The following is a 25334-nucleotide window of genomic DNA, read 5'->3' on the forward strand; positions in this document are numbered from 1 at the left end:
TTGTTCACCATACCTATCCATAAAAGCCCACCATAGGTAGTTTGCAACAGGGCCAGCTATACACCTTCACTGTCCTACCTTGGGTATTATCTACTCTCCAGCCTTATGTCATAATTTAGTTTTCAGGGATATCGATCACCTTCCATATCCACAAGATACTATACTAATCATTGCATTGATGACATGATACTGACTGAACCAAGTGATCAAGAAATAGTAAATGCAATAGACTTACTAGTAAAATAAGGTAGGAAATCTAAATACACTTCAGGGACCTTCCACCTCAGTGAAATTAATAGGATCCAGTGGTTTGGGGCATTTTAAAACATCCCTTTTAATGTGAGAGATAAATTGTTGCATTAAATGTGCCTACAACCAATAAAGAGAGATCCACATTTAGTGGATCTTATTGTTATTTGGAGGCAACAGATGCTTATTTGGGTGTGTTACTCCAGCTCATTTACTGAGTGACCAAAAAGGTATCAGTTTTGAGTTGGGACCAGAATAAGAAAAGGCTTTGTAATTTGTTCAGGCTGCATACAAGCTGCTCTGCCAATTAGGCCTTGTGATCTAGCAGATCTAGTGGTGGAGTGTCATTGTCAGATAGGAATGCTGTACAAAGCCTTTGGCAGGCCCCTACAGGTGAGTTCCAGTTTCAGGCCTGTAAGACTGAAACCGGTAATTTTGTAGCAAGACTGGTCATGCCATAAATAACTTGTTTTAAGAGAGAGCTCTTGGCCTGCTACTGGGAACTGAGCTGCCCACCAAACCATGGCATGTACAGCAACACTCCATCATCAAACATCATCAAATGGAAGTGACATACCCATGATTAGACTGAGTAGATCCTGAAGGCTGAAGAAAGTTAATGAAGATGTATTCAAATGGCCCATTTTCCTCACTTCTGCCTTCTCTCTCCCTACCTGCTCCTATGGGCAATTCCCTGTGATCTGCTGACAGAGGATATTACTAGGGCCTGGCTTACAGATGGTTCTGCAGGCACTACCCCAAATTGGTCAGCTGGAGAACTATAACCTCTCTCCACAACATCCCTGAAAAACATCTGGTGAAGGGCTATTCTTCCAATGAAGCTTGGAGTAATGCACCGGGCTGTTGGCTTTGCTTGGAAGAGGAAATGGCCACATATACAATTTTATTTTATAGCTGTGACCCTTAGAGTTTGGCTGGAGGGTCCAGAATTGGAAAGGGCCATGATTAGAAATTGGTGACAAAGATATCTGGGGAAGAGGTATGTGAATACATCTCTTAATAGGCAAAAGACATGTAAATGCTCACAAAAGCAGAGGAAGACTAATGATAAAGTGAATAGAAAACCCATTCTGTGGCTAGCTTTTATCCTCTTTCCAAGGCCCTGATTTCAACCACTGTGATCGTGAACAAGTGGCTGTGATGCAGGGATTGAAGTTAAGCATGAGTTCAACAACATGGACTTCCACTCACCAAGGCTGACCTGTCTATCCAAGACTACTTCTGAGCAAAAATTCAACACTGAGCCTCCTATAAGGCACCATTCCCTGTGGTGATCAGATAGCTTTCTGGTGGTAGATTGATTACACTGATTCACTTCCATCATGAAAAGGACAGCATTTTTTCTTTACTGGAAAAAAATGATACTCTGGATATGGATTTGCCTTCCCTGCATGCTATTCATCCTTGGACACCATGGTATTCCAGATTTGTGAAAACTATGCATTCTCATCAGTAAATCTAAATTTAAAATGTCTGTTAATTTGATTAAAAAATTGCAATAATAATAAAAGGCAACATAATAAACAGAAAAGGGTAGGATGAAGGAGGCAGAGAGAGAGGCTGGGGGAAAGAAAATGCCCATTTAGACCTTAAAGGTACTGGTACATTCCAGTTTTCATGTTGGGCAGAATATCCTGCAGTGTTTTACTATTTAAAATACACCTGAAAAAAAAATATTTTTTAACATGCCTGAATAGGACCATGATTTTGAGCCTGTTAGTCTCATGCACAGAAGTTCACCTGGCAGGGGTAAGCTGGAATAGTAGAGAGGCCCTTATATGTGAACAATTACACGCAGTATTTAAAGCCTGTAATATTAATCAGTGATCAACCCGCCCTAGCAGAGTCCAAGTTCTGAACTAGTTGATTTTAAGAAAAGTATAGTTGCTTTCAAGTGCCTACATCACAGATTACACTCATAAGAAACAGTAAGTGTAGCTATTATGTGCTTGTCCCTTCCAAAAACTCACAATCCTGTAATTGTAGGATCTTGTGATTCTTCATATTCTCCCTTGCATCAAAATGTAAAATAGGGTAGGGCTATGGCTTAGTGATGGAGCACTTGCCTAGCACCACAAAATAAAACTAACTGTACAGTGTTTTTAAAGGAAATCCTAGAGAAAGGAGAGGGAGAGCATGAGCAGAATTGACAATTTGGGTCAGGGGGTACAGCTTAGTGGTAGAGTGCTTCCCTGGTATACATGAGTTCTATTTCCAGGACCACCAACACACACACACACACACACACGCGCACACACAAATACCAACAGTGTTAATATTATGTTAACAGATAATATGATAGTTTTGCCAAGAAAACTACAAGAATACATACATAAAAATATGAGCAAGAATGACAGTTTAGGAAAGTGGTTGTAACAACAATATTCAAAAATCATGAGTATTTTTATGACACCAGTACAGTTGAACTGTAAACCCAAGAAAAGGTTCTTTCCCAAAATAATTGTATCAAGCAAGAATAACCTTAATAATAAAACCAGATAAGGATCATGTAAGAAAATAAAATTACAGGACAATTACATCAACATGGAAGAAAAAAGTATGTAATAATACCATTTATAATAGCACAAACAAGACATTGTGGAATAAATCTAGCATGAACAAAACTAATATGCATAAATATTTAAAATTTGACTAAAGGGTATTTTAAGATCTGAATAGACAGAGACTTATTCCATGTTAATGAGTAGGAAGACTCAGTATCATGAACACACCAATATAGTACAATTCTATTCTAAATCCCAAAAGGGCTTTTCATGGAACAAGAACAAATGGCCAAGAACATATAAGATCCTACAAAATAGTAAGTGAAAGAGCTTGAACTAGTTAAATGTCCAATATACATTATTAAACAACAGCAACTGATAGTTTTATATTGGCCTAAAGATAGAGAAAAAATAATAAATATGTACATATATGGAAACACATCTGAGACAGCAGATCAAATAGAATATTCTCTAACTAGTACAGGTACAAGTAATTTTAGATACATATGTGTATATATATCTCTCTCACACACACATGTATATATGAGTGTGTGAGAGAGAAAGAGAATGAGTCAGCTTTTTCATAACTGGACAAAATACCTAAAGAAAAAAATCTTACAGGAGGAAAGATTTATTTTAGCTCATAGTTTCAAAGGTTGCAGCCCATGGTTGGCTGGCTCCATTCATTCTACGCATGGGGAGCAGATCATCTTGCTGGTACACCTCATTGTAGCCTGGAAGCAGAGAGAATGTGAGCAAAGGGACTCAGACAAGATATACCCCTCCAGGGCACACCCCCAGTGACCCACTTTCTCTAACTAGATCCCACCTCCTACAGTTTCTATGATCCCTCAATGCCATCAAATTATATAGCCCTCACTGGATTGATCCACTGATGAGGTCAAAGCCCTTATGATCCAATCACATCCCCACCCCTGAACATTGCTGCATTGGGGGCCATGCCTTTAATACATAAACCTTTGAGGGCATTCTAGATCCAACTTTAAAAAAAATACACATATTGAAAATGAAATTGGATTTCTACCTCACTTCATATACAAATGCCTACTAAAATGGATTAAGGAGTAAATAAGAAAGGCTGAATTTTAAGTTTTGTAAGAAACAGGAAAATGTTTATGACTACATGGAAGAAAGTATTTCTTTTTTTAATATTTTTATTAGTTGTTCATGGACTTTATGCAGTATTCAGAATCAAACCCAGTGCCTCATACATGCTAGACAAGCACTCTACCACAACCCCAGCCCTCCGGAAGAAAGTATTTCTATAAAACAAACAATAACAAAAAGCACAGGCCCTAATGGAAAAGATCAATAAATCCAGCTACGTTAAAATGAAACAGTTTTGTCTTCTCTGATGTGAGGATGCTGATCCATAATGGGGATGTCGGGGAGCATGGGAGGAACTTTAGTTAGGGCAAAGGGGAGGGAGGGAATGGGAGGGTGTAGAGGGAGGAAAGACAGTGGAATGAGATGGACTCCATTACCCTAAGTACATGTATGATGACAAGAATGGTGTGACTCCAATTTGTGTACAACCAGAAACATGAAACCTTGTGCTTTACATGTGTACTATGAATTGAAATATATTCTGCTGTCATATATAACAAATTAGAATAAATAAATTTTAAAAATCAATTAGAAAAAAAGCACCATTAAAAAGTAGAGATTAATTCATAAAAGATGTTTGCACATATATAGATTTTAATAGCCATAATAAAGAATTCTTACAAATCAACAAATGAAAAAATAGAAATACATTATAAAAATGCTTAAATGACAATAGAGAAAAATATATAAAAGGCTAAAAAATATATGAAAATCACAACCATATAATTCATTAGGAAAATGCAAGTCAAGGCAGGCACAGTGGTAGATGCCTCTAATCCTAGCAACTCAAGAGGATCACAAATTCCAGTCCAGCCTTGCAATTTAGCAAGAGAGAACTGTCTCAAAAAAATAAAAATGGCTGGGGATGTAGCTCAGAGGTAGAGTACTCCTAAGTTACATCTCCAATACCAAAAGAAAGAAAGAAATTGTAAAGCAATATCACTTTAGACCCTTTTAGACTAGCAAAACAAAGAAGTCTTTTAATCCCAAGTATCAGTAAAGATGTGGAGCAATAGGAACTCTTACAGGACTGCTGGTGAGTGTAAACTAGCACAGTCTTTGTGGGAAACAATTTGTCATTATCAAGAGTAAAGTGAAAGATAATTATACTACATAATCTAGACGCTCCACTTATAGCTATTGGTACTAGTTGTGTACAGAAATGTTTATAGCAACATTGTTTATAATGAGCAGCACTGGAGACAACCTAAAATTCACCAGCCAATGTATAGATAAGTAGTAGAGTATATCAGTGAAAATTGAATTACTCATCAACATGAATTAATTGCACAAAGATATTGAACAGAATACTCAAGTGGGAACATTCATAAAAGGTATTTAGTTGTATAAAATGTAATTAGTATATTGTTTAGACATACATGCATATGGTAGGCAGAATGAAAAATGTCGTGCCCTGAAGTGTTCATGTCCTAATCCCTGGAACCTGTGGGTGTGTTGCACACTTGGCAAAGGGGACTTTACAGATGTAATCAACACTATGAACCTTAAAGATATTATCCTGGATTAAAGACCTAATCTAATCTAATCACCAGAGCTCATAAAAACAAACTTTTCCATCTGGAGTCCAAGAGATACAGATTGGACTAGAGAGGGACCACCCGAGGTTCTGATTTTCAAACATTATTATTTTTTTAAGTTGACATGACTGGTGATTGCACTGTTGTCTGTTTTCATTAGTTACCTATTTCTGCATAACAAGTTACTCTCAAAATTGACAGCATAAACATCAACACTTCTGAGAGTTGGAAATCTGGTAACAGTTATGACGCCCTGGTTTAGGTTTCTGAGGCTTCAATAAAGGTGTCAGCCAAGGCCATAATCATCTCAAGTCTCAAATGACGGTTACTGATCCACTTTCTGGCTCATTCCCATAGTTGTTGGCACACGGGCCTCCTCATACGACTGTTCACAATGTTTTGTACCACAGCAAGTGATCTAAGCAACAGAGAGCCCAAGATGGATACCTCATTCTTTTATAACTTTATCTTACATGTGATGTAACATCATTTCTTTGATATTCTACTGGCCATAATTAGGCCTCCCACCCCAAAAGTCTTATGACTTTAATCTGATAATCTTGTTTTTAACCTATAGCCCTAGATATAGGCTTGTTCCATTATAAGGCAGCAGGCAGTTGATATGCAAGTGATCATAGGTGAGTTCTAATGGGAGACCCAAGGTGCAGTGCCTAGCACATCCAACATGATAGTAGCACAGAGTATGACTTAAAAAGCAGGTGTAGGTATAGCTAAGATCCCTCAGGTATAGTTCCTTAAATTCAACTCAAGTATAACAACTCCCTTTGTAGAACTTTAAAACTAGAGACAAGGTATTCGCCTTAATAACCAACATAAAATGGTGAGACAGATGACCACTATAGATAACCCCTGTTCAAAACAGGAGGAATGAAGGCACAAGGGTGTCCTTAGTTCCAGGCAGTTCTGAAATTCATCTGGGTACATGTTGAAATATCATTAATTAGCATTCAGTCCTACTCCTGCCCAGAAATGACTCTCCATGGTTCTTGGTTCTGCCTTCTGATGTATTTTTCCTTTTTCATTAGAGGTAGCACGTATTTGCATCTGAGTAGTTTTCTCAGGCTAGTTCCTGATTGCAATTGAGAAATCCAATGCCTCTTCTCATTTTATATGGTTCATGCTATATTTCTGTGGATATAATTCTCTTCAAAAATTTAAAGTCTCCTACAGATCTTTTGGGGATTAACTTCATTAGCTTTATTTTCAAGATAAGCCCTTATCTGTCTTGCGCTTCTGCTATTTTAGAGCTCAAGAACTTCCTAGAAGCACTACTGCTTAAGAACCTGAAGTGCAGATGTCTCTTTTTTTCTGACTCAACAATACTCTGAGGCACTAACTGATCTTTCTGGGATTTCACAGTAATACCATTCTCTTCATCTTTAGGCCAAGTTTTCCTGAACTTGTCTATAAATCACCCCTTCCACACTAAAAACCCTGAAATCATGGGGGTTTTTTCCCTGCCAATTCTGGGCTCCTGTCAACAAACTGGGTCAATCTGGTTGGGATTTAAAATCTGTGGGAACAGTGGTGAAACTAAGCCCAAGTTGTTTTCACTTAGCTATCTTGACCAAAAATCAAATCCAGGACAGCATGGATGGGCCCAGGTAGATTCTATACGACATAGTGGTTTGCACTAGGAGACCAACTTGAAACTTGGGGGAACAATAATCTTTCATTATGGACATTAACATGTCTTCTTTTGCTAAGCATGTTTATTAGACTGAAGAGTAAGAATTATGACTTTTTGCTCCAGAGGCGTCTATTTCCTTTGGGACACTATCCATATCTCCCAAGGATGTTCACTATGCAAACATTCTTGAAAATACAGTCCAGAACAAAAGGCAGTTCATGCTTCACAGGCAAGACAAGAACACAGAAAATCCATGGAGAATTGTCTCCCAACATGCACCTTCTGCCAAATGGGGGAAGGAGACCAAGAATTGGGAGCAAAATTGCATGTGAACATGGCTTTTGGCTAAATATTGTAGCATGTGGCAATCCATAGGCAAGGGCTGTTGCTCAGAGGTTACTGTCTCCAACATGAACTTGCCACAATGAGGTTAATAGTGGGGATTCTGGTAGAAAGGAAGTTCTTAATGGTGCAGTTCAAGTTACTTCAAGTAACTTGAAGACAAATTACATATCATATCTAAGCCTATGCCGAGCAGCTAGCTAGTTTCAAATGCTGAAGATCAGAGAAATCAAACTATTTGTCATTGTTAGAATCTAGAACATACTAGTGAGACTCCTGAAGCATGACCCTGCTTCTATTGTAGATATTCAAGGTATTATTTATGTTGTGTTGGTTTAATTCAAGGGTGGGCCAACTATAGCCCACAAACCAAATCCAGACCACAATATGTTTTTGTAAATAGTATATTATTGGACCACAGCAACACTCATTCATTTGCTTTTGTGATATAATGGCAGAGTGGAGTAGTTGTCCATAAAATCCAAAATAGTTATCTAGCCCTTTACAGAAAAGTGTGCTGCTAATCCTTGTTCTAGTTGATCAGAAATAGGGCAATGATTCTTAATTGTGGCTGCACACTCTATTTCCCTGGACATATTACAAAACATACTGATGCCAAGAGTTGTATCTTATACCACTGAATCAAAATGTGGGGGAATGAATATTGGAAATTGGTGTCTTTTCAAAAGTCCCTATGACCCTAAAATTCAGCCAGGGTGAAAAACCACAAGAATGGAGACATTAGAAAACGTTGCCTACACCTTTCACAGGTACCGTGATGCTGCAGAAACGAATAACTCCCTCGTCTCAGAGGAAAAGGGAAAAGACTTACACTAAAGTATAGGGCCAGCCCTGAACTGGCCCCAGGTAAACAAACATTGGACTTAGAAAAAAAGAGTACCTGAACCAATGGTTCAGAGAAAGAGAAGTGACAGGTGGTGCCAGTTTCTACTCTCAGACCTCCCCTCCATAGAAGTTCCGAGTGTCTCTAGGCTCCTACGTTGATGACTGCTGACCCTCCATCAGTGGGCCACTGCTGCAGGTGGCAGGATGTCTTAGCCAAATTGAATTCAGAGTTGTGTTCTGTTTCTAGACTGGAAAAAGTTACTCTTCTTTTTCACATAGGTTTTTCCAAATGCAAGCTGCTTGACTTGCAGCTTTTTGTTGGTGAGTCAGCCTCGCTCTTTCCTGTCTTATCAATACCTTAAAAAAAAAAAAAAAACTCCACAGAGACTAACCATTAACAAGAATTGAGAGGGCACAGAATAAGGCATATTTGGCAATGTTTACATCATGAAGACTCAGACCTAATTCTCCCCTATTTCTAGTAATGTGTTCTTCAGTTTATAAAGGAAATTGGTTACGACCAAAAATATTACCATTTGTAGTTTGGTTCTGGAATGTCCTCCAAAGGCTCATGTGTTAAAGGCTGGGTCCCCAGTGTGGCAATATTCAGAGGTGGATGGGCTTTAGGGAAGTGACAAGATCAAAAGGGTTCAAGTTGGTGCCCTTTTTTTGTGCCTTCTATACCTTGTCCCTGGCCATGTTCTAAGGATTCATCAGGTTCTCTTTCTCTGCACACAGAATCTAGACCTATTTTAAAACCAAATTTGTACTCTTGACTTAGGAACTCCAATTTCCCTAGCAGGTTGTCCTTTGAAATTAATTCCAGGGTAGAGGTTGTTCCTGAATGCCTGGAAGAGTTTTGTACCTGAAAGGAGATGTATGTGGTTTGACACCATCTGGCTTGACTTTGAATGTATTCTTAAATGTGATCTCATGCCTGGAACTTGGCTTGATTCTAAAGTTTCTGGTCTTTTCTGGATCAGTGCCTAGCTCTTCAATTTTGAAATCAAACCTGTATTCTTGACCCTTCAGTGTTGATTTCCAAAGCAAGTTTGTTTGGTAGCACAACCTGAGTAAGGCTCTTGGTTGAAGGTGTTAATGAGAATTTTCAGTTGCTCTTTGGTAAATTTGGTACAATTATTCTTCCAATTCATCGGCACAGCCTTATTTAAGAGTGTCTTGCACCATATTGGAAGAGTCCCGATATCCAAGCATCCATCTAAGACACCACCACTTTAATAATCAGAAATGTTTGAAGTAGATAACAAATCTGCTAAATACACAGATTTGACAGTAAATATCATTTTAAGTACAGTAAATGTCATTTTCATTTATTAAAAACCTCCAATTGGGCTAACAAAATGCAATCAAAACTCAGAGGTTAGAAAAATATATCTAAAATCCAATTTATGACAGGCAGCAAAGAGGAAAAAGAAGTATTGCTTTGTTTATATTTTTTGCTTTACTGTTAGCATAAGTATTTTATAGTTCAGTTAGTAAGAAGTGTTCATGTGCAAATTGAGAGCTATAGGACTATTTCTACTGATAGTTTGGATAAAATTTTAAGTTATACAGGTACTACAATTAGTTTTAAGCCATAGAGGTTAAAGCTTTCCAAAAAGTCCTGATGCAAGATGCTAAAATATAGTATATGCGTTTGTTATTGCTATAAAGGTAATAACCCTGACCCCACCCCACCCCCCAAAAAAGGGAAAGAATGGAAATGATAGTTGAAGAATAGTCACCTAGATAGGTGACTGCTTCACTCCAATGGGAGATTTGGGCATGGAAAATATTGTGGCAACTTCTGATTTTGGCTAGAATAAACTTTTACCAGGTCAAATACTATACCACCAAAATTACATATACTTTTATAGATGCAAAAATAGAGATAGAGATATCTTATTATAAGTCGGAGAGCTATAAGATAGTAGAACTTGAAGAGTTACGCACCCCTGGATTCAGTTCCCAGTTTAAAAAAAAAAACTAATATCAACTCAGTTTTGCATTCATAAGGTCAGATGTTCAGGAAAAAAATATATCTACCATATTAGAAAAGCAATGACTGAAAGTCAAGAGAAAAAGAGAAACTGAAACTGTATTAAAAATTACTAAACATGTCAGTCACAGAGGCACATGACTATAATCCCTGCAACTTGGGAGGCTGAGGCAGGAGGAACACAAGTTTGAGGCCATCCTGGAGAATTTAGCAAGCTCCTGTCTCAAATTTAAAAAAAAATAAATAAAAAGGGCTGGAGATGTAAATAGAGTGCCCCTGGATTCAACTGCCATCCCTCCTCAATTACCATAACTTCCAAGTAACTATAATTAATATGCTCAAGAAAACATACAAGATGAAGAATTATACTAGATGAGCTAAAAATAGATTACACAGTTGAAAAGAAGTTCACTGAATTAGAAGATAGGTCAATAGAAAAAGAATTCAGACTAAACAATGAAGATTTAAAAAAAAAAAGCGTACAGCAATAAAACAGAAAAAGTAAAATTAAGATATAAATGGTTAAGGGTGAATGCAACTGAGTAGGAAAGGAGGGAGAGAACGGGATGAAAGCAGTATTATTAGAGATCATGCCTGAATTTTTTTCCAAAAATGAAAAAAGACATCAAATCACAAATTCAAAGAATTTTACAACCCCAAGCAGGAGGAATAAAAAAATCCATACCTAGGACCATCATAGTAAAACTGTTCAATACCAAAAGCAAAGACAAAAACATAAAAGCAGTGAGGGTAGGTTGGGATGTGAGGACACGTTTTCTTAAAGAGAATAAAAGACTTAGAGCTGACTCTGCAACGGAACAATGTAACTCCACAGAACAACAGAATGATGCTGTAAAGGTAATGAAAGAGAAGAACTGCCAAAGATGCAAAAAGGAATGAATAATACATAGAGTAAATAATGAAGGAAAATGTTAGTGAACACATAGACTTTAAAAACAACAATAATGGCCTGTGGATTTAAAATATAGGAAAACAGTCTACCTGGAAACTGCAATACAAAAAAACAATGCAACTGAAGTTATTTTAAGGTCCTCTAGCAATTAGAGAAATGCAAATCAAAACTACTCTAAGATTTCATCTTACTCCAGTCAGAATGGCATCTATTAAGAATACAAACAACAATAAATGTTGGCAAGGATGTGGGGGAAAAGGCATACTCATACATTTCTGGTGGGACTGTAAATTGGTGCAGCTAATATGGAAAGCAGTATGGAGAACCCTTGGAAAACTGGGAATGCAACCACCCAGGTATCCCACTTCTCAGTTTATACCCAAAGGACTTAAAAATAGCATACTACTGGGCACAGCCATATCAATGTTTGTAACAGCACAATTCACAATAGCTAAATTGTGGAACCAAACTAGATGCCCTTCAGTAGATGAATGCATAGGGAAACTTAAGTATATATACACAATGGGACATAACTCAGCACTAAAAGAGAATAAAATCATGGCTTTTGCAGTAAATGAATGAGGCTGGAGAATATGCTAAGTGAAGCAAGCCAATCCCAACAAACCACAAACTCAAGTGTTTTTTTGATATGAGGATGTAGATGCGTAATAGCGACTAGGGATCGGGGAGAGAAAGGGAAGAACTTTAGATAGGGAAAAGCAGAGGAAGGGGAAAGGAGGGGCAAGGGGATATGAATGATGGTGGAATGAGTTAGACATCATTACCCTAAATACATGTATAAGACATGAATGGTGTGAAAATACTTTGTGTACAACCAGTGTCTTGAAAAAAATTGTGCTATATATGTGTAATATGAAGCAAACTGCATTCTGCCATCATGTATAATAAATCAGAATAAATAAATTTTTTGAGATGTTGATAAATATTAAGGCTATAATCTCAAATTTTAATAATATAAATATTTTATTTATAATATAAAACAAGACAGAAAATGGAAATAATAAAAAGTTCCCAATTAATAAAAAAGTCAGACACAAGAAATTATTAGAAAACTAACTATAATGCATCAATAATTGTATAAACTAACTAAATATAACAATTAAAATACAAAAAAGTACATTTTAAATGCATACTCGGGCTGAGGTTGTAGCTCAGTGGCAAAGTGCTTGCCTAGCATGTGTGAGGTACTGAGTTCAATTCTCAGCACCATATATCAATAAATAAAATAAAGGTTCATTGACAATTTAAAAATATTTTTTTAAAAAAGCATAATAACCTCTAGAAAATTATGGCCCTTCCAAAGTTTTCAAATATTGACATATTAACTAGTATAAGGAAAGACAAAGGTGCTTTCACAAAATCTAGATAAAAATACTAGTTAAGAAGTTATAAGATACACTGTTACTTGTTTCTAGAATATATTTTCCTCATCTTCGCCAGCAATAAAATTTCTAATTTTTGCCAGCTTCTCTTGCAGTTAGCATGGACACAAGAATAAATCCTTTCTAATAGGCTGTAAGTAAAATTATCTATGTGACTTCTAAGGAATGTTCTTTAAAAAGGGAACACAGTCTTGTTTTTCCTTCCTTTGTACTAATTATAAAGTGCAAAAAAATGTCTGAATCTTGAGGACTCATCTTGGACCATAAAGTGGAAATCATGTTGAGAATATTGTCCAGCAACCAGATAGTACAAACCCAGGTCCTTGATGATAATAAAGCTATTATAGGCCTGAACTGCTTATATCTAGACTTCATTTACAGAGGCAAGTAAATTTCTTAGTTTAAACCATTTTATCTTTATTGTTTTTTCATTATGAGTCAAACCTAATCCTGTGTTCAAAAGAACATCTCCCATAAGTAAATATTCTTGCCATTACTCAAAACTATTCTCTCTCCTACTGCTTGGTTTGCTTTCTCTTTTATTTGTTCACCTATTTGTACAGATTCTTGTCTTATGTGTTCTTATTTGTCCCTTATTGTCTTGTGTCTGTTGAATGTATGACATTGCTTCTTGCCAACTCATGAAAGAAGTTCACTTTGTTTAGTCCATATTTCAGGTGTTATCAGTTGTTGGAATCCTTGATCACAAGGCTCTTTCTTATCTTCTGAACATTTAACAAGCACACATCTGACTATCCCTGTTGACCTTATGTCAAAGTCATAACCTCCTCCTGGCAGAATTTTCACTATAATCCTAACTCATATGATTGATTGATAAGGAAAAAATTGCTTAAAAAGACCCTCTCTTAAAGAGACACTAGTTCGTTCTCATTCAAGCCATTCTGAAACCCTCTCTCCTTGTACAGCTCTTTTTGTGATGCTGGGCATGGAACTCCCAGCCTCACACATGCCTCAAGTGCTCATCCACTAAGCCAAATCTCCAGCTCCTTATCTGGATTTATTTTTACCATAAACTTAAACCTTCAATCCTTCTGCACATTCCTTTACCTCCTAAACAAGTAATCCTTTTCTCAAAGTTTTTCTTAGGAAAGAACAATTACATCATATCATATTCCTTCAAAACTATTAAACTAGCACATAGATCTACAGAAAATGATTTTGAACCTTGGTCTAGAATCAAGTTGAGGCTATTAATTAATCTCTTCTTAACCTTGAAGTGATTTGCTGCAGAATTCAGATTACTATTACTTACTTATTCTCCTGAACTACCAAATATGTATCAATCAGTTCAATAATCATTATCCCCTTCTGTGGGAGAAAAAATGGTTAAATGTAGCAAATAAAACAACAAACCTAAGAAATGGTTTAAATAGCCCAGCTCTTCATAATTAAGGAACTTATCTTGAAAACATAAGCATTATAGGAAACAAACTACATAAAAATGGGAAGCTATGATTAATGACACGTGTAAGCAGAGGGGCCATGGGAAGAATTAACATCCTAAGAAGCAAACTACCCAAAATTCCTATAGCAACAGCACTCCAGGAGACATCAGTACTTAACAATTCCCTAATATTCTTCTAAACTCCTTCAGAGAATGGTCTACAAATATTGGACAGTGAAATACAGACATGTTATGTTACCTAATTCTCCTAACATAGAACATCAAATCCCTCAGAGTACTAAAGCTACGAAATAAGTGGAAATTTCTAAGAACTTATTACATAATTTGGGGAACATTATCAAGATATAGTACTTTTTTTCATGGCATAGCCATTGCTAATAATTAGGGATTGACTTAACAAATGGAACTTCAGGTAAAATTAATTGCAGAATTATTTTTTAAGTTCTAGAAAATTCTGCATAGAATTAAAGTATAGCTAATCTGGACATATACCTATACTATGTATGATTTAAAACACAACAAATGAGCTACATCACAGAACTCTAATGAACAAGACTGTAATCATAGGTAAAGTATCAGGAGCTGAGCTTAAGAGTTCAGACTGACTCTTTCTAAATTATCATAAACCTTTCTTTTTGTATATACATATAAGATTAGGTGTATACTATCCAATATAGCAACTTTGCTGGGCATGGTGGTGCACACCTGTAATCCAGCAACTTGGGAGGCTGAGGCAGGAGGATTGCAAGTTAAAGACCAACCTCAGCAACTTAGCAAGAACCAGTCCAAAAACAAGGGAGTGGGGGGATTAGGAACTTGGCTTAGTGGTAAAAAGCCCCTGGATTCAATCCCACCTACAAAAAAAAAAAAAAAAAAAAAAAACCCACAATAGCCACTAGCTACATGTGCCTACTGAGACTTAAAATGTGGAAGTGTAACTGAGGAACTAAATTAACTTAAATTTTAAAATGGTCATTGCTTGATCCAGTTATTGGAAATTTTAAGTATGTTTGGAACTTGGGTATGTGAATTCACTTTTCAGTTGTAAATTTTCTGAAATCTAAATACAGATCAAGTATCTGTAATGAAAACTTCACATTCAAATTGAAATGTGCTATAAATTCAAAATATACACTGGATTCCAAACACTTAATATAAAAAAATGTAAAATATATAGTTGATTTTTATACAGATTACATTTTAAAATAATATTGTGGATATACTGAATTAAACACAATGTGATAAAAATAATTTCATCTATTTTGTCTTACATATTTAATATGCCTACTAGTAAAATTTAAAATAACATGTGGCTCACATTATATTTCTATTGAATGATAATTAATCTGTGTTCTAAGGCAATTGTTCTCTACCAGAGGCAACTCTGCCATTCAAAGGATACTTGGCAATGTCTGGACACTTTTTGTTGTCACAAGGGGGGTGGTACATGGCGATCTAGAGGACAGAACCAGGATGCTGCTAGACACACTACAATACACAGGACAGATCCCCAAACAAAGAATTATACAGCTGAAAATGTCAAAAGTGTTAGAGTGAGAATAACCATTTCTCAATAACATGGCACACATCAAAACTCCATTGCCTCAAAAAAAAAAAAAATTCATTGCCTTACTGGGCATAGTGGCACGCACACACCTGTAATACTAACTACTTGAGAGGCTGGGGCAGGAGGATCCCAAGATAGAGGCCAACTTTGGCAATTTAGCAAGACCTTGTCTCAAAATAAAAAATAAAAAGGGCTGGGGTAGAGCTCAGAGGTAAAGCACTCCTATGTTCAATCCTCAGTATTGAGGAAAAAATATTAATTACCTGTTATGCTTATCATTTGAACCAACAATTGACCCCTTATATTAGAGAAACTGCATCCTAATTAGTTGAAGGATCTTCAGATCCTGCACTAAATTCACCTCTAAAGCTGATTATATCACTCAAAGCTATCACAGTGGTGACTGATTAAAAGCAGCCCCCCAACATATCCCCCCATCCCCATCAGCTAAATTCAGGAAAAACAAGGATGTCTGCTCTTACCAGGGTACTTAGGAAAAACAAAGAATTAAAAGACATCCAGACTTTAAAAGATGAAAATCTATTTCTATTTGCAGGTGACATGCTCTGTTTAAGGAGAAAAAGCAAGGAATTCATTAAAAAAAAAAAAAAGAAAAAAAGGACATACTAGAATTAACAAAGGAGGTTTCAGGGTATAAAATTAATATGCAAAAATAATTATAATAATGCCATAAAAAGGATAATATTATCAATTTCTCTTGTTTCCCCATCTACTGGTATAACCCTCTGAAATCGGAAAAACTTTTTTACCCTTAGGTGATGAAGAAGAAACCCATGATTATGGTTCTACAGTTTGACAAATATCCATGCTCAGAAGTCAGTTTGAACAACTCCTTCCCAAATTCTCACAGATATTGCTTGTTAGTGGGTTTTAAACAGTGAAGACAAACAATGCCAACTGGTTACATAACAATTAAACCAAACTCTTTTAGAAGCCAGTACTTTACCAGAACCCAAATATGCTCAAGCGGTCAAATCTGTGGTTCACTATTGGGTATGTCAAATTGAGAACAACTGATGTAGGTTTGTTTCTGAAATAGTGATGAATTTGGAGACAATCTAGATTCTTAATCTATTCAAGTACCTCAGTAAATCTGGACACAAACATAAAAATTATCTGATGTGTTGGTGCTGCTAACAGAAATTTTTGTTGTTCTTAAAAGAGAAATCCACAATGAAAAGACATTATCAAAGCTGCAGAAAATAGAAGACTCCCATAATAAATACCCTATTCTAACAAGTCCTTTTGCAAGGAACATTTATTTAAAAAAAAAAAAAAAAGAAGGAAGAATAATAACTGGTTGCAGGACCCCTGAGTAGAGTATTTGGCAAAGCCAGAAGAGCCACCTAGGTATACCAGAAAAACTTAAGTTGGACATTCACTGTCCAATTCTTCCCCAAGATGACCTATTCTAGTAAGAACTGATTGATCATGATATTAAACAAATGAAAGAGACAAGATTTTTAGGTACCAGAAGTCATGGCAGAGCTATCTTCTTTGGATAGCTCCAAAGAAGTCAAGAAGCACGGAAAAAGAACAAGACTGAAGAACTTCTCATAACTAATTATAAAGCTATTTTTTTTAAAATGTAGAATTAGTAACAGATAGATAAATAGATCAAGGGGACAAAATAAAGCCCAGAAACCAACTCACACATACAAAAGGATATAATAATATAAAACAGGAGGCACTATAAAGTTAATGGGAAATGAGTGTACTATTTATATTTACTAAATGATGCTATCAGAAATATCTATCAATGTGGAGGGCTGGGGATATAGCTCATGGCAGAGTACTTGCCTAGCAGGAATGAGGCACTTGGTTCAAGCCCCAGTACCTCAAATAAATAAAACAAAATAAAATAAAGAACTGCTATCAATATGGAGTAAGAATTCTATCTAACAACAGTAAATAAATATATATATATATACACATATTAACCAGCAATATATACATATACATTTAATATACATATGTATATATTGCTGGTTAATTATGCACATTTTGAAATTTAAAACTTTTGTGACAAAATATAATCAAATTTTCTTTCTTCTTTTTTTAACCTCAGGGGAGGAACAAATTTTTAAAACCTAACACAAAAAAAAGGTTCATTCATAAAGGAAAAGAATCATTAATTTGATTAAACTAACTGAAAAATTTCTGCAAAATCAAATATTCACAAGACCATGTTAAAGACAAGCCACATACTAGAAGTTCTATAACAGGTAATCAGGAAGACTGCAAGTAATCTAGTAGAAAAACAGGCATAGATTATGGACAACAAATTTATAAAACAATGAACAATAAATATAAAAGAAACTGTTTCTTAGCAGATAGGAAAATATAAATTAAAGAGCTACTTATCTCATAGCCCTCCAACTAGAAAACTTAAAAATTCTGATTAAGACTAAGTGTTGGTGACAAGGTAGAAAAAAAAAAACAAAATCCTCTCACATGGCTGCTGGGAGTGCAAACTAACACACCACTTTGGAGAGCAATGATCTAAAGTCAGAGTACACATATCCTACTACCTGGAATTCCACCTTGAGGCATATATCATTTAAATAAGGAAGAATGACAAAGAATATACACTTGTAGCACTGGTCAAAATGGCAAAAAATAACTGAAATGACCATCAGTGGAAAGACTGGTAAATAAATACTAAACAGCAATTATAGTAAGTAAAAAAGTAAGTTACAAAAGATTACCTATAGTAGGATATTATGACTAATTTTTTTAAAAAACACTACATATTATTTATGGATTCAAATACATGATAAAGTATAAAATCTTAAATAGAAAGGAGTCATACCAACTTCAGAATAGGAGGCTAGCTCTGCGGGGGGAAGGAGGAAAATGGCGCCAGGAGCAGTACAAAAGAGTAACATTTTATTTCTTTAAAAATCAGAGGCAAATATGGCAAAATAGAAGGTGAAGAGTACAAGGGCATTTATATTAATTTTTTTGTATATTTGAAATATTTTGTAATTAAAAAGAATTTTAATGGGCACATATGGTATATCAATCAAGTAACATTATTCACACCACAAAAATGTATCAATAACATTATGTAAACCACAAAACATATGCACATACATTAGAGCATGAGATAAATAATAATCAAAAATAAATTTTAAAATCTGCAATGGGGGTTTTAAATTAATAATTTTGTAATGAGGTCTGAATCTCATGCAATTTTATAATGTCCTTATGCTAATATTTTAAAGGCTACTATCCTTTTTTATAATTGTTAAAACTATTATAAATAAAATTAATTTAATATTCTAAATTTCAGTATTATTTTGGAAAGTTTTTTCTAAATATAAACAGTAACAAGCTTTACAATTATACTTACAGGTCTTAAGGACATATATTAAGAGTCCTAAGTATGAAGAGTAGTTATTTAATTAGAACTACTTAATTACACTGTTTCAACAAAAATCTGTTGCCTTAATACTTCTGTAGAAAAACAATGCTCTATTGTTCCTTCTTTTTCCCCCCTACTTGGGGTTGAGTGAGAAGCCAAGAAATACCAATACTGGAGAGGTTATAAACAAAGTTTTATTATAAAACCATTTTTAAAGGAAACGTGTGTAACTTTCACAGGAGAGTAACACAATCCTTTGGGATTACTATGTCAAAGACAGACATAGAGAATATTTTAAGAGAGGGGTCAAGAAGAGGTAGTAGAATTTTTGCTATCTGTACTGCATTTACTGACTCCGAGTCTCAAGGCTAGAAAATAATAAGATATTACAAAGAAAACTTTCAAGAACAAAACTGTGTAGGACACTACACCTACAAATACAACTCAAGAGATGTGCAACTCACACATTATATTTCACTCTCAACTATAATCCTCTGACCACATTCATACTATTTCAATAATAGTCATTTTACCCAGTTGATGGTAAGCAATAATTTTATTTAACATGAGTTGCTTTTGCCAATTAAACATTTGCAACACAAATGATTAGCTGATCTCTTAAATAGCCTAACTATTAGATATGCTATTTTCCATGAAATGGAAGACTGTAATAAAATTATTCTAAGTTCCAAACTTCCACACTTTTATACTTTGGGCACAATTTTTAAGAGTAATAGTGCTGTGGCAAAAGGCAGGTTTTTACCTACACATATACTTCAGCCTATTATACTTAATTTTACTTAGTACTAAAATCCGTAATTTTCATTTCTGGATGCTGAAAAAAAAAATTAGCTTCCCTAAATCCCTTATTTAGTGTAACTTTGGCTAGTTAGAATAGCAAAATTTGCTTACAAAATTGAAAGCCTCCTACAACATTTTTAAATGTTGGTTTTTCCATCAATCCTAAAGTTCCAATTATATGTATTTCTTCCCTCTCAATAGAGGGATAACTTCCATTTTGCTTCACAAATGAAATAATCAAATTACCTTTTCTCTCTAATTCCCACCCTCTGAAGATACACTCAAAATGAGTAATAAATTCACTGACAAATTTACTATTCAAATTTCACTTAATACATGGAAATAATTCTTCCACAAGCAAAAGGTCAGTGTCATGAATTTAATTTTCTGAATTTCATAACCCTTGATAAACGGAGGCACCTTAAAGTTCAGTTTACATTCTTTTATATAGGATTTCATAGCATGCTTCAAATAGCTTAAGATAAGCCATATTAATAGCTTACAGTTAATTTTTATCATTAAAATAATCTAAAAAATCAAAACACTACTAAATTTGCTGTCATAACTAATAAATAAGTCTTAAATCAACTCTCTCAATTCATTTTGGCTGACTCTTGGACTATTCTAGAACACAGACCAACAAACCGAATGGGTTTATAAGTTATAATATAGTTGTACAATGTTTTCACAAATTTTAATTCTATAATTTAGGGCTTTTGTATTCATTTTTAAATATACAAAGAGATTAAACCATTAATATAAATATTTTCTCTCAAATATGTAATATTCTTTTGTAAAAGAAAAAGTTTCCAAACATTTACAAAGCAATCTAAAGATAGGTAAACCTGATTTTAAGATTATCACATTAACCAAAATAATTTTCCAGAGAAGGTCCTATTTAAAAGTAATGCTGACTGGCTTTCTCACATCAACACCTTAAGTTGGATCCAAATCCAATGCCTTTGCTTAATTTACTTCAGGGATCACTTCCAATGAAAAAAAATCTCAGAAAAAGGTCTCACGACAGAGTGGACAGGTGGACTTGTTGCTAGATGTAAACCATTTGTACTGAAAAAGAAAAGGTTTTAAATGTTAGGAGAATTTTTTAAAGCTACCATCTCATAAAAATACATCAAAGTAACCTTCAAATTGATAAGATAATATTAAAATTTTTCTCTCCCCACATCTAAACACAAAATCAACACAAGTGAACATTACTTCCAATTGTATAAAACTTCCAAAGACTACCCTAGATTCTTTCTTTCTAGGCTCATGCTCAAAACCATAAAAACATAAGAAAGACCAGTGAAGTAAGTTAACATAGGGAATTGCCTTTTTGACATGATGTTTAAAAGTGTAAAGGGCTCTGATGCCAGAGGGCCCCAGCTCAACTCCTGTATCTTTTCTCATGTCTAGATCTCACTTGATTATCCATTTCTTTAGTGCTAAGAGCTCCATTAGAAATATCCACTATAGAAGAAAGACCAATAGAGTAGAGGAAGGGGATTCAGAAGGAGAAGGAGAGAAGGGCATGGGAAGTAGTGGAGATGAAATCTACCAAACTGTGCTATGATCATGTATGAATATACCACAATGAATCTCACTTATATATATCATAATGCACTATTCAAAATAATAATATAAGAGAGATCAGTAGAGTACAGCAAGCTAATTAGGGGGAAGAAAAAAGAAAAGGTATTGGGGAGTTAGGCTGATTACATTATGTTATATGCTTGTATAAATATGGCATAATAATTCCCATATTATGTATAAATTATATTATAAAAAAAGAAAAATATCCTTTTATTAAAGTACTTAGATGCTATAAGTCTCTATAATAATTACTAATTATGTTCTTTCCCAAAGTTAAGCATCGAGAATACACAAAACATACAAAAGTTAATTTTGCCTCAGACTTACCAAACAGGCTGAATGGAACTTTTTCTTGCATGTTCTACAGGCTTTTTTGGGAAGAGAATAGTTGAAACCATGAATGACTGAGAAACAGATCATGCAATCTTCAACACCCTCAAAACGTTTATCTACGTTATTTTTCCATAATGCTAAGCCTTCCATAATACTTCCATTCTGTTAACAAAGAGAAAAATAATCAGTATATACTGAAGACCATGTTATTTTTACTCTCAATTTCACAAATTTCAAAGTTGAATTATAATTCTGGAAGAAGACAATCTGCCTGACTACATTCACATCTTCTAAGTTTTATAAGTGCTGTTTTTTTTTGTTTTGTTTTGTTTTTTTAATAATCTCCAAAGTTTTTAGGAACAGATGTAATTTTTCTCCATTAAAGTTAAACTTCAAGGGCTTCTGAACTATGGTTTTGATTTTTTTTGACGAAACTCTTAATAATTAAATCATAAATGACCTAAAGATCTCTCAACTATTAACAAAAATGATCAGATTACTTTACCTTCTCAAATGATTTGTTCCAGCTTCACAATATTGGTGAAAATGTTTTAATTTTTCTTTAATGCAGAATGTCTGAGATATATCACAATGTTCAAAGAAAACTAGAGGAGACTTACAATGTGTTTATAGTTCAAAGGTCTTTCAAAGTGGGATTTCTCTAACCAAAGAAGAGTTGAAACATAAAAGTAGCCCAGAGCCAAGTGCGGTGGTATATGCCTATACTCCCAGCAGCTCGGAGGCTGAGGCAGGAGGATCACGAGTTCAAAGCCAGCCTCACCAATGGTGAGTCGCTAAGCAACTCAGTGAGACCCTATCTCTAAATAAAATACAAAATAGGCTCAGTGGTCAAGCACCCCTGAGTTCAAACCCTGATATAAAAAAAAAAAAAAAAAAAAGTAGCCCAGAAAGAAAGCATTCACTAGTCCATTATCCTTCAAAAAAGTCTCAATTTTCATTTCCTTAATACCATATATTATTCTACATCTTCTATACTGCCAATGAAATAAAATCAATCCCTCTCATACACCAGAAAATAAATTATAAAGCCTTAAGAACTAAAGCAGAGATGGCATATTTAAGCACATATCTTAAGCAGAAGAAACAACAGTTTGTGTTTAACTACCCTTCAAAGACATAATCTCTCTCTCTCTAGTTTGGGAATCCAAGTATATGAGCAAAACCTTACCTGATGGGTGAGATAAGTGCTGAGCTGCAGCATCCAGTTCCGCCACTGCTGAACAGCCACTCCAACTCGTTTCCCACTTTCCACTGTTATTGAACCCAATGGATAATTTGAAGGCAGTTGTATTATAAGTTCAATGACTATGTCCTCAATAGTGTAAGTAGCCATTACTTCTCGAGTAGTAGCTCGAGCTTTAACCTAAAACACAAAAGGTAATATTTTTGCCAAATTCCTTTCTTCCATTCAAAACACATTTTGTTAGGTTGACTTAGCAGCTAATGTCTTCACAAGGAAAAAACAGGTAAACATTCATTTATCTGACACAAGCCATTTAATAAGTAAGTATACTTAGCATGTTTCACAGTGATTTTCTGACACAGTTTGTGTTAAAAGAAAATATGCTATTCATAAAACTGTATATTATTATTAGGTTTATCATATATCATTTTAATAGACAAAAGATGCCCTAAGTATTAAATATTACTTCTATATCTACCATATCTTTCTCAAAACACAACAATCAGAAAATAAGGTAGACATATTTCTGTAAATTCTGAATCAAGAGCTACAACTCGCCTGTGATATTTATAATGATAGATATAACCAATTCGTAAACTTTTCTGGAAAAAGACAATACTAACCGTCATGCCATTAAATAGCTGTGTACTTGTTTGCACAGAAGATATTTCTTGAAAAGAAAGAACATTGCTGACGTACTTGCTTGTAAATCTATCTACAATATTAAAAACACGCTTCTCACTGCTATTCCACCACAGCCTAACCATGGCAGGCAAATCTTTTAAAGTCATATGATAGACTGAACAAGCCAAGTGTGGAATATGGTACGGAAGAGTTGTAGTTTCTGAAGAAAAAATAAAATTCTTAGTTAGTTATATGCACTTACAAATAACAACAGCCTTGTATTAGTAATTTCCTTAGAAAGTCATCCTTAATCAACAAGAGTGTCTAGCTCATAAAACAAACACACCAGAGAAACCAGAACCCTAGAGTATTAGCATCCTGCCACACATTCAAAATGAACCGCAAGAATCGAATCAGACACTACTATCCTATGTGCATATATGATTACATGACCATTATAATTCTATATCACATACAACCAGAAGAATGAGAAGTTATTCTCCATACATATAGAGAATATGGTATATACATATAATATGTCAAAATACATTCTACTATCAGGTACAATTAAAACAAATATTAAAAAATCTTCTGTAAAACAGAAAAAAAAAAAATGACAAAGGAGGGGATGGGATTGTGGCTCAGAGGTAGAGTGCTTGCCTAGCATGTGCAAGGCCCTGGGTTTGATCCTCAGCACCACATAAAAATAAATAAAATAAAATATTGTGTCCAACTACAACTAAAAAAAAAAAAACTACAAAAGAATGACAAAGGAAGTAAGAGTAAAAAATCCCACCTGACAATTAAAATCTGCCTAGAAATAATACTCTGTATTTCACATAAAAGACCACAAATAAAATGGAGCCCACATATTCTTTGTCATAAATTATGAAAGGGAGTTTGGCCTCCTCTTCTTTCTCCAGAGCTCACTGAGCTGCTGTGCAAAAGTCCTAGAATAATCACTTTAATATTCACAAGACACAGTTCAGCTCTCTTAAGACATTTAAAAACTTTTTATTCTTAGTAAAGTATTTATAATGCTGTAGTATAGCTAAATGACTTTATGTCTACCATTTTGGCTAATATTTGAGCTACTAGAGTGAAGGAAACAAATTTTACTCATCTTGTTTTCCTAACTGAAGACTACTTATTATTAACATGGCTACAAAATATTATCATATAACCAATACTTGCTTATAGAGTAAAAGATAAAAACCCCTACACTTTAAAAATTATTAAATTCTCTACAACCTTATCCACAAGATTTATTTGTCCTACTTAAAGAAGTTCAGAAAATCTTGCATTTTAACATTCTTTAGCTAGGACTCACATTTGTCATTATGCCCCAGGGTAAAGTTTATTACAACCTAGTCTGAGCCTAGTCTCTAGGAAAGGACACAAATCTGTATCTTACTGACCTCTAATACTCAGCTGGAGCTCCTCAGTAAAGAAAGTTTTAGGGTCCTTATTTGAAACCTCAATAGCTGCCTCTCCATAGGTTGGATTTTCTGGCATAAGCCTGAAGAGGTGATAGAGTAATTTATTCAAACTCTTTGTTTTCCGAAGGTACATTGAATACAGAGCCCGAAGCTGATAGAAAGGCAAAGAATTTGTTAGCAAATCCAATTAAAGCAAGACCATCAGCAGAAAAGAATAAAACAAACTGTAACAAATTGTAAAAACACAATAAAAAAAATGCATTAATTTGAACATGCAAGAGTCATACAAAATATATGCCATATTCTCACTTTCCAAATGTATCATATGATGTGACCCTGCCTCCTTTCTTCAGACTGGCAGAACT

At 34.8% G+C, this 25334-nt stretch overlaps 1 protein-coding gene across 2 annotated transcripts in view; it reads right to left on the reverse strand.

The window, feature by feature from the left end:
• Positions 1 to 19151: 19151 nt before the first annotated feature.
• The window catches only part of Ltn1 (listerin E3 ubiquitin protein ligase 1), a 47620-nt gene continuing 41437 nt past the window's right edge, over positions 19152 to 25334 (reverse strand). The window contains exons 26-30 of one of the 2 annotated variants that reach the window (XM_077795380.1): positions 24949 to 25120; positions 23530 to 23750; positions 22892 to 23086; positions 21697 to 21737; positions 19152 to 20844 (exon numbers count right to left, since the gene is read on the reverse strand). In XM_077795380.1, the coding sequence (XP_077651506.1) occupies positions 20760 to 20844; positions 21697 to 21737; positions 22892 to 23086; positions 23530 to 23750; positions 24949 to 25120 (714 nt within the window). In that variant the 3' untranslated portion in view covers positions 19152 to 20759. Of the gene's footprint in view, positions 20845 to 21696; positions 21865 to 22891; positions 23087 to 23529; positions 23751 to 24948; positions 25121 to 25334 lie in introns of both variants that reach the window. The other variant, XM_026396152.2, reaches the window with a different exon arrangement.

The sequence above is a fragment of the Urocitellus parryii genome, chromosome 2 (assembly GCF_045843805.1).
Source record: "Urocitellus parryii isolate mUroPar1 chromosome 2, mUroPar1.hap1, whole genome shotgun sequence".
NCBI lineage: Eukaryota > Metazoa > Chordata > Mammalia > Rodentia > Sciuridae > Urocitellus > Urocitellus parryii.